Below are 10,244 nucleotides of genomic sequence, written 5' to 3'. Positions count from 1 at the left end.
AGCACTTTGATTAAGATTTAAAAAGCAAATGCTTTGGTAGGGAAGTTGTCATCTATTAAGGTAAAATAAAGCCGCCTTTGCTGAGATCAAATCCTGGTGTTGACATAGAAATGTCTATATATGGGTAGTTCGTTTTACAATTCAGAAGTAATCGCTGCTGCCTTTTTGAGGAATAGTTCTGGTTTGGTAGTTTCCCACTGTAAAATCTCAATTTCTACCCCACTCCTGGGAGAAGGATATTGTAAAATCCCCTTTCCCTCCCCACCCTACCCCACTAACCTGCTTTCCAGCTCTGTTCTCCTGTGCAGGGCAACAGAAGAAAACCCAGCCAATCAGCTGGGACTCCGATCAGCTGGGATTCAGGAGGCAGAGAATAGATGGGGGTGAGTCGAGTCAGAAGTGGTATTTACTGGTTCTCTGAACTACTCAAAATTTCTGCTACCGGTTCGCCAGAATCGGTCAGAACCTGCTGAATACCACCTCTGGTCCCAACCAAACTTGAGGGTTGGTAATGGGTGGTTGTTCTATAACATGACTGGCTCAAGGAATTATGGGAGTTGAAGTCCACAAGTCATAAGAGGGCCATGGTTCTCCACCCGTGTTTCAGAAGATCTCTATCTATTGAAACCGGAACCGAAATAAAACTTTGTCCTGTTAAACATCTGCTGTACAATAAGAATACAGGTAGTCCTCGACATACACCCATTCATTTAGTGACCATTCAAAGTTACAATGGCAGTGACTTACAACCAATACTTACAATCATTGCAACATCCCCACCAATGGTGGGTTCCTACCAGTTCACATCGGTTTGGTGAAACCGATAGTGGAAATGGTGGCCGGGTCGCCAAATTGGTAGCTCGCCACACCCCCAAGCCAGTTCCCCGGTCGCCGTGACATCTTTTTTTGACCTTTTAAAATGTTCTGCTCATGTGCAGACCTATTTATAGGCAATTGTGCACACGAAGTGAGAACGTGCGTGCAAAATCACGCACACTCCGAAACGGCAGTAATGATCAAATTTAGGCACTTGGCAATTGGTGTGTCATTTCAACGGTTGCAATGTCCCGGTCAGTATACTGTGTTGTATCTTAACAGATGTGCAAAATTACACATCTTAATGACAAATCAAGTTTCTCTTGTAGTGAAAAAAAATCATGGTTTTAGCATAAATTATCTCATTTATACATTTTTTTAAAGTGCATGTTTCTTCCACTTCAGTGGCAATTTGAAGATGTGTGGATTTCAATGTCCAGAATTCCCCAGCTAGCTTATAAGAAAAATCTCCAGAACCATTGTAGAGAGTCAGCATTCATCTATCCTCCTAGAGCAGTGGTGGGTTCCAGGCGGTACGCCCCTGTATGGGTGTACCGGAGCCTGCCTGGAGCATCGGATACTGTTCCAGTATGGTGCTCCGGAGGGCCACCCGCCCATCCAGGCTCCTTACTGGTCTTTTAAGTCTTCAGCGCTTCCGTGCACCTGCATGGCAAGTACAATGCCTGCGCTCTGCTCTGCTGAGCAGCTGGAGCATCGCGGAGGCTCTTGGAGGTGCTAAGACGCACACATGCGCTGCGCACGTCCATGTGGATGTTGCCAGGCCCATTCCAAACGTACCAGTTGGAACAGGATCCGGAACCCACCACTGTCCTAGAGACTGAAATATTTTGGGGACTATTAAAAGAGGCAAGATAGATATTCCCTCTAAAGGAGAAATGGGGGGTGGATCTTAAGGGAGGCAGAAACCAGCCCCAGTTTCCCTGCCCCAAGCAGAGAGGTGGTATTTAGCCAGTTCAGACCAGTTTGCCTGAACCAGTAGCAGACCCACCCACCCATCCCGGCTCTATGCCATCCTATTTAAAACATGTTTGAGGTCGGACACATGCGCGGAAGGTGCACGTGTGAGTAAAGCACTTGCGCATAAGGCCGGGTGTGTGGGTGGCAAACCAGTGGTAACAAAATTTGAAATCCACCGCTGCCCAAGCAGAAACTGAGAAGGCCAGCTTTTAGAAATGCAGATCTATTCAGAAAGATTGGTTCAGAGAGAAACTTCAGATAAGCAATAAGCCAAAGGTTGACAAGATTAGCTCAGACAAACACCTAGGATTTGCATTTCCCCTTTTGCCTTACAGAGCCACCCATGATTCCTACAAGACCCATAGAAATAAAAAAGGTAAAAGACCCCACCCTACTGTCCACTCCATTTTGTCAGCTGTTCCAGAATTGTACTCTCTGTGTGTGTTGGTTCTGTTCACTAAACAGAATCTTTCTTTCCAATCAGCCTCCATTTTATTCCTGGCTTGGAACTGGACTTGGATATTTCTTCCAACACCATATTAAGGGAAGACCTTAATGGCACACATTTTGAACCCTTAGATCTTTTCATCGGACAAGATGTTGTTAAAAATAAATTTCCAACAGCTAATTTTAGGCTACTTTTTAAGGGAGATTCCCCATTCTTCTTCATCCCTGAGGATGCAACCCTGAAACATCACACTACAAAACAAGGTTATCTGGCCATATTTACACATGGCAGCAAACCATTATATGGTTTGTCTGAATGCAATTGTGTACATCTATGCATTATTGGTTTACTGACTAAACCAGGGGTGTCAAACTCGCTCATCACGGCAGCATCACATGATGTATTGTGAATTCCAACCCCCCTTCGCTAAACCGGGTATGGGCGTGGCCAAAGCATGATTTATCCTGCCCAAGGTCCGTGAGTTTGACACTCCTGGACTAAACCAAAACTCTCTCTGTCCAAATATATTCTATTCCATCATCAACTTAGCAAGCCAGTTTCCTCCTCCCACTTTATGATTATCCCAGGGGTGAAATCAACTTATCTTCGCTACTGGTTCACAAATGGGAACATATGCACCACATATGCGCATGCGAAGGACCTTATGCGCAAGCGCAATGTGTCAAACATGGGACATGATGATGTCTGGGTGGGTGGGCCAGAGCCTCCCGCCACCGCTGCTACCTGTTTGCCAAAACCGGATAGAACCGGCTGAATTGCACCACTGGATTATCCTATCCTTGTGAGTCCTCATGTTAATACTTTTCATTTTATTCTCTAATATTGATACTTTAGATCACTTATTGCATTAAATAATTATGGTTATTTTTGTGTCATACAGGGAATCAATTTACTCAATTTTACTCCAGCAACATTTTGAAGCTTTCTCATGGCAGTGTTTTACATATTATTTGCAAGGAGGCAGTTTATCCAAATAAATACAGTAGAAATCTCTTAATATTTTTAGGGGTGGAGACCTATGATCTGTAAAAAAAAGTAAATTTTTCTCCATGTAAGAAAGTGGGAGGAAAGAAGTGCTGTGCTGAGTCATGCTTACCGTAATAAGCGAAAGAAAAACCCATCTTAATTACTAACATGATATATGACTTTGTACTCATGAAAACTCACCAGGCAAATTTTAAGATTTTTGAAAGGAAAACCAAAAATGCAGGCAAGCTATTCTGACTGCAATTTTACCATACAGTATTTCTATTTATTGATAGAGTTGCAATTGGAATAACTCAATTGCAGCTGCTTTTGGAGTTTAAGGGTATTTACCCAGTAATTACAAAGTTTGCTCAGAGAAGGTGGAGCTTAGAGACCTAGAAAAACGTAAACAAGAAATCTACACAAGAGATAGTTGACAAACTATCTGAGGTCTAGCTTCCTGTTTCCTGTAAAGACAGCACAATATTTGGTTCCTCAAAGCCCACCAGCAAGGTACAAATGGAACAGTAAGCTATATTATGGCTTGGGGTAAAATAAACTTTAGGGCTTAGAACTACTGAATTCCCCTCCTCAGTCTTTGTTGCTTTAAACTCTGTATATTCAGTATCTTTTAAAAAAATGGGTAGTTCTTATGATTCTTGTAGATATGTTTCTCAGATGTGGCAATTTAAGGTGGGTGAACTTCAACTCCCAGAATTCCCAAGCCTGCTCTAGGTCGTATTTTATTTATAGTATAGTACATAAGGCAGCGTTTTTCAATCTTGGCAGCTTGAGGATATGTGGACTTCAACTCCCAGAATTTCCTAGCAAGCTTACTTCCCACTGTAGCTTAGAACCCTGTGATTTCCCTTCCAACGATTAGTTATTATTTAGAAATAATATCCACATTTTTCCAGAACCAGTTCTAGACCTGCTAGCTTTTCATTTCCATTGCATACGAGCTGGGAATTATGGGAGCTGAAATCCAACTCAGGTGGAAAGCATTGAGTTGGGAAGGGCCTGTTGGATAGTGCTGGGTGTTAAGACTGATTCACCATCCCTCAAGGCAGCGTTTTTCAATTTAGCAACTTGCAGATTTGTAGATTTCAACTCCCAGAATTCCCCAGTCAAGGATTCTGGGAGCTGAAGTCTATACATCTTCAAGTTGCCAAGGCTGAAACACACTGCTCCAAGGGCTTCAATCTGGTGCCTTTATTTAGGATGACTCATAACTGTTAACACTTTCCTAATGTGAAATACAGTATGTGGGATCAAGAAGGGAGAACAGGGCAGTGGAACAAAAGAGAAGCTCTCTCTATGTGTGTGTTTGTGTGTGTGTGAGAGAGAGATGCCCCCAAAGGAGATTTCACACAAACTTCATTCAGACGACAACCAGCTTCCGGGGGCGAGGGGGGGCATCGTGGTTTCCTTTACTTTGGGGTATTCGCACAACGTGCTGGCCTAAAACGTGGTTGGCGCTGCAAAGCTAAAGATCAATTCACTGTTGTCCAACCTGCCAGCGGATGCTTACGCAGGAGAGCTGCAGGAAGACTGCGGTCTGGGGAAAGCCCCCCATGCAGGCTAGACTACCCTATGTCGTACAAAACAGAAAATCAATTGCAAATGGCTGGATAGGAGGTTCTCTCCTCCCCACCTCCCGTTCCCTTAATCATTCGGATATTTCCTGATGCTACAGATTAAAACCCAGGGTTTTTTTTTCTTCCCAGGTTTGGGCTATTTTCTTTCTTTCATTCGGGAGTTTTTGTTGTTGTTGTTGTTTTTTGCAGCAATCATGCCTGCAACTCACGCTCCCCTTTTTGCGGCCGGGGAAGGCGGGGAATCTGGGCCGGAAGCCGAGGAGGGAGGGGGAAATCCGTGGGCTTTTTTCAGTCCCGCCTGCGCGGTCACCTCCGTCGCCTCCTTCTCTGCGAGCTCTGGCTTGTGTCACGGGCACTGACGACAGCAGCCTCCTCCGCATCCCGTCGCCATGGCAACCTTTTGTTGCCTCCAACGCTCGAGTGGTCCAGCCGAGGAGGGGGGCAGCAGGGGCGGTATATAGCAAGGCTTGGGTGGGTGGGGGGAACCAAGGAAATTCCAGTTCCCCACCCAGAAAAGAGGGAGACTGGATAAATTCTGCGGGAAGGAGAGGAGCTGGACCGCCAGGACAGAAGAAAAGAGATTTATTATATTGATTAATATCAATTGTACAGACGCTGCTTATAACAGTCGGCTATTTGGAAGCAGGAGAGGAGGAAGAAAAGGCCAACCCATCTGGAAAGGAAGGAAATCCTCAGCTTTCTTCTTCCCCAAGGAAGAGAGCAGATTTCTTGGCCCAGAAGAGTTTGGGGAACTGCCCTGAAAGTCTCCGTTGAAAAACAGCACTGACTGGTAATGTTTTTCATCTTTTTCCTGCAAAACTGGGCATTGAGGATTAACTGAGTTGCTGTTTTTGTAAATTCAGAAATAATTATTTCTAAGGTGGAGCCTTGGGGAGGAAAAGGGGATATGAGATGGGCTGAGGAATTGAATATTTGGGAGTGGGATGGCCTTTGAGACGGAAGAACATCCAATGAAGGAATTGGGGTGTATGTGAGAGAGTGAGCTGCCCCCAAATGCTGAGAGAGGCTAAGAAGAAGGGTGCATGCCATCATATTTATATATTATATAAATGGATACACCATATAAATTTAATAAACATGTTGTGCTTAGCTGAGGTGGGGAGCAGATTGACTTGTTTTGAAATTGTGACCCAACTATAGTAGCTACCATGCCTTTACAAGACTTGTAGGCATGTACTGTACAAAATATGAGCAGAGAATTGCTCAGTTGCTGTTAGAGACCATGACAGCAACACAACTCAGCTAAATCTTGACTAGATGAGTCCTGAAGGAAGGAGAATTGGAGATGAAGCATTTTTTAAGGGCTAAAAAATGAAGGAGACGTGACTGGGCAAAAGTCAAAATGGAGTTGGAATGACTGCTCAAAAAGTTGTGGTAAACAAAGGAGATGGATTTTGGCAAGCCTCTGCTGAGGTGAGGCTGTATTCTCAAACTGGCATCTAGAGTACAAAGCTGAAAGAGATGGGCAGCTGACATTGGGCAAGCTTACATGTATTTTGTTTTATTTCTTATAATGTTTATCGTTCGCCCAACATTGCAGGGATAGCTGTATGTAGGGGAAATTGTATATTAATTCAGGGGTTGAAATAAAGTATGTATATACATAAGTGAGTACGGTCTGCATTGTTTAAAGTTTGAAAATTAGATGATGCAGCATCATAGATATATCTGTGGGGAAGAAAATTTGAAACCAGGAGGTTTTGAGGGAAATGGAAAATGAAGGAATAAGGTAACTGTCAGCTGAAATCAGAATAGAGTCTCTGCAGATGAAACTAGGAGGGAAAACTTGATAGGGAAAACAGCGTAAGTAAAATTGGAAGTGGACATTTTAAAAGCAGCATATTTATTAGATATGCAAGCCTACCTGAATTGAAAAGGGGAGACTATTTTTTTCAGAATTTGGGCTGTGGGATTATGGTACAAGATACAAGTTTCAAGGTAAATGGGAAGACAAATTGGCTTGCTGCACTATATCCTATTCTTATATAAAGAACTCTAAATAGCATCATATTCTTAAACTTGCAATCCTATCCTAAAAGACCTTGGGACATTTGGAGACATAATCTAAATCTCACCAGCACACCAGATAGCAGTAGAAACCCAGATCTTCCTTTTAGGAAAGGAAGGTTTTCTTTTTTTCCCCTTTTTTTTAGTTTAGGTCCTTAGTCAACAACTGGGGCAGGGAAGCAAAACCTATGGGGAACAGTGAATGCAAAGTTGACTTTTCTTCTCCTGATAAAAGGTAAGGAGAACCTCTGGTGCCAAAACTGCCTCTCTCCCTTTGCACCAATCTTGAGGGAATATGAGTCACAATTTAGCATCAGAACTTTCCCCACCCTGATGTTTGAGCCCGTGGCTGTGGTGGTGAGAGAGGGAGGGGTGAGAGAGGTGGCTGAGAAATGCGCATTAACAGTCCAGGCTGGGATGAATCCTAGGGATAGTAGAGAGTCCACTGCTCCTTTAAGAGGCTGTCTGCTCCCTCCCCCATTCCTCCATTTTCCCATCATCTCCCCCCCCCCTGCGCATTATTCCTGCAGCATCATAGTTTCTAGTTCCTTCCTCTCCCTCCCCTCCCTGTCTAGCCTAAGAAGCAGGGGTCCCCTCTGGACGTCAGCAGCTTCTGGAGAGCTCCAGAGGAATGACTGAGGTAGGATATGGAGAACTATTTAGCTTTGCAGAGAAGTAGAACTTGCTGATGTTTGGGCTGACCACCCTTATTTCAGGCCTTTGTGTACTTATTCCTGCCTGTTCCTTCTCACTCCGTTCTTTCTGTTCCACCGCCAATTTTGTCCTGCTTCATCATATTGTTTGCTGACTGCAGCTGAGATTCATCCATTGGTTTTGTTAGCTCCAAAATCTGTTTCTAACTCTCCCTCCTACCTCATCCCGTATCTCTGCAGGTTCCATGCTCCTCTCTTACGAAAAACAACAGCAAAACAATTTGTTAGAATAAAAAAGAGTTACAGCTTTGCATTTGTGGGGCAGGTCAAGTTTAAGACATGAGAAATCAGAATATTAAGCTTTGATTGTTAAAAGTGCACCAATTCTTAAGACTTTGCTTCTTTTCTCTCACTCTCTCTCGCCCCCCCCCCCCCATCCCTTAGCTGTTATGTATGCTGAACCATCCACCATGAATTTCCGGAACCATGGGTTCTTTCGCCGTTCTCCACCCACTTCGGTGGCAAAGCCATCTCCTGCTGCCGGGAACACATTGTCGGTCTTAGGAGGCATTGCTCAAATCTCTCCTTGTCTCTATCTCTGCTCTGGCAATGCTGCGTCGAATAGACACATGGTGTACTCCCGGGCTGTGACCTGTATAGTAAACGCTACCATGGAAATCCCCAACGCCAACTGGCCAGATATTGACTATGTGAAGGTGCCTGTTCCAGACCTCCCCCATGCTCCACTGTCTTTGTACTTTGACTCCGTGGCCGATAGGATACACCAGACAGGGAAGAAGAATGGAAGAACTCTAGTCCACTGTGTGGCAGGTGTCAGTCGGTCTGCCTCCCTCTGTATTGCTTACCTAATGAAATATCATCGGTTGAGCCTCTTGGATGCTCACGAGTGGGTGAAGAGCCGGCGACCGGTTGTAAGGCCCAACGTAGGTTTCTGGAGACAACTCATTGAATATGAACGCAAGCTGTTTGGAAAGAACACCGTCAAGATGGTGCCTTCACCCATTGGGTTGGTCCCAGATGTCTATGAAAAGGAGACCCGTGGGCTGGTCCCCTTGTGGAATTTGAGATAAAGACTATCATTGAAATGGGCTGTGGGCCACCTTGACTTAGAATGAAAAAGTTCCACCATGTTAGGATGTGTAGCAGGATTGCTCAGTGTGGTGGATCTTAATAAGAAATTCTTTTAATGGTAGTCTTTTTCTAAGACCTTGCAATATGAGTACAGTAGATCATGGAAAAGACATGAATTGCTTGAACTTTTCAGTTTGATAGACAATGCTGTTTGTTATCATCCTGTCAAACATTGCTAAGAATCTGTACCTTGCTTACAGTCTGAGATGAGAAATGGTTAAACACAAACGTACAGGCAGTAAAGATTACTATCTAATGCAGAGACTCCAAGGTCTTTATAAATTAATCTTTGCATAGTAAGGAGAAATGTCTTTCCCCCTTCCCCCCCTTCTGCTTCCAGAGTTTCAGAAATCCTTCCTTAGGTTTGTTTTAATTTGAATAAGCACAGTACACTTTCCTTTCTGAAGAGTTAAGCCCTAAGGTGATGTGAATTAAGACAAAGATTCTTCCAAAGAGTCAGGATTTTGAGGAATGCACACAGACTTTAATCACCAGTAGCCAAGAAGCTGAGGATGGCACAACTATCAGCAATAGGTATAAGATGCCAACTCTACAAGGGAATGTTATTTCATACATAACATTCATTAAGCAAGTTGCAACTTGGCCATGGTATGCCACTCTTGTGGGGAAGATATAAATTTTTGAATATTGGCTCAGGTTACACTCAAACAGGGTAGAGATGTAATTGGAAAGGGGTTGAAGAACAAATACGCCAATCAAGCTGCCTTCATACCCCTTGTTAAGATTCAACTGTATGTACCAGGGAAGCTTTCTCAACACACTGCACCTTAAAAAAGAGAAAAAGAGAACACCTTGAAAGTTAACGCTTTCACAGTCAGGTGAGAAGTGCGATTTCAAAAATGTTTAAGGCTGCACAGTGAACTAGTAGTAGTGTCACAATTTAGTGTGAGAAAGCAGTCCTGTAGTTTTGATTATGTGATTTGTAGTATTTTATAACAAAGAGTGAAGCCTTTATAATAATACAAAGGTATAGAATTGGAAGGTATATCCAGAGTTGAGCGAATATCAAGTAAGATCTAAGTGTATCATGGTGTTTCTCAAACTTGGCAGGTTTAAGATAAGTTGACTTCAATTCCCAGAATTCCCCATCCAGTATGGCCATCTTAAGTCCACACATCTTAAGTGCACTGCCAAGGTTAAGAAACTCTAGTGTAGCAGAGGATATCAAATAGGAGGTGGGGTGTCCAAACCGGACAGTAATATCAAAATGGTTTAAATTAATTATTAAAGCATGTGTTTGGACAATACATCCATAATAATTATAGGAAGATGTAATAAAAATGGAGACAAAAATGAATCAGATTCCCTTTAGATATGTTGAAATGGTAACTCCCAACTTTTATAGTCAGTATGACTGATCAGCATTCTATGAGGGAGAACCATGTTTAAAGAAAGATGTCTTAGAAGAACTCTATTAGGGACAAATTCTGGAGTAAAATGTCAGCTTAAATGGAAGAAGCCCAGATGTGTTTTTGCATAAACATCACATAAACATAGTCAAATCTATAACCATCAAGTGGGTCTATGCTCATGAAAAAAGTGGCTTAGCAACATTTCATAACT

General features: G+C 43.2%; 1 protein-coding gene across 4 annotated transcripts; it reads left to right on the top strand.

The window, feature by feature from the left end:
* The first annotated feature begins 3,609 nt into the window (after positions 1–3,609).
* Positions 3,610–8,916, top strand: LOC309402145 (dual specificity protein phosphatase 14-like). 4 transcript variants are annotated; one of them, XM_081971758.1, is made up of 2 exons: positions 3,610–3,742; positions 7,953–8,916. In XM_081971758.1, the coding sequence occupies exon 2, from the start codon at positions 7,958–7,960 to the stop codon at positions 8,597–8,599; it is 642 nt and encodes a 213-aa protein (XP_081827884.1). In that variant the 5' UTR covers positions 3,610–3,742; positions 7,953–7,957; the 3' UTR covers positions 8,600–8,916. The 4 variants fall into 4 exon arrangements, with proteins under 4 accessions (XP_081827884.1, XP_081827882.1, XP_081827885.1 ...); XM_081971756.1 differs by lacking the exon at positions 3,610–3,742 and adding an exon at positions 5,160–5,617; XM_081971759.1 differs by lacking the exon at positions 3,610–3,742 and adding an exon at positions 6,798–7,090.
* Positions 8,917–10,244: the final 1,328 nt, after the last annotated feature.

This window comes from Natrix helvetica (assembly GCF_964273705.1).
Source record: "Natrix helvetica genome assembly, chromosome: Z".
Lineage (NCBI taxonomy): Eukaryota > Metazoa > Chordata > Lepidosauria > Squamata > Natricidae > Natrix > Natrix helvetica.
This window is presented reverse-complemented; position numbering and strand designations above follow the sequence as displayed.

Bases quoted from the DNA above. Each gene is read 5' to 3' on its own strand.
- LOC309402145 (XM_081971758.1), top strand. From the start codon at position 7,958: ATGTATGCTGAACCATCCACCATGAATTTCCGGAACCATGGGTTCTTT.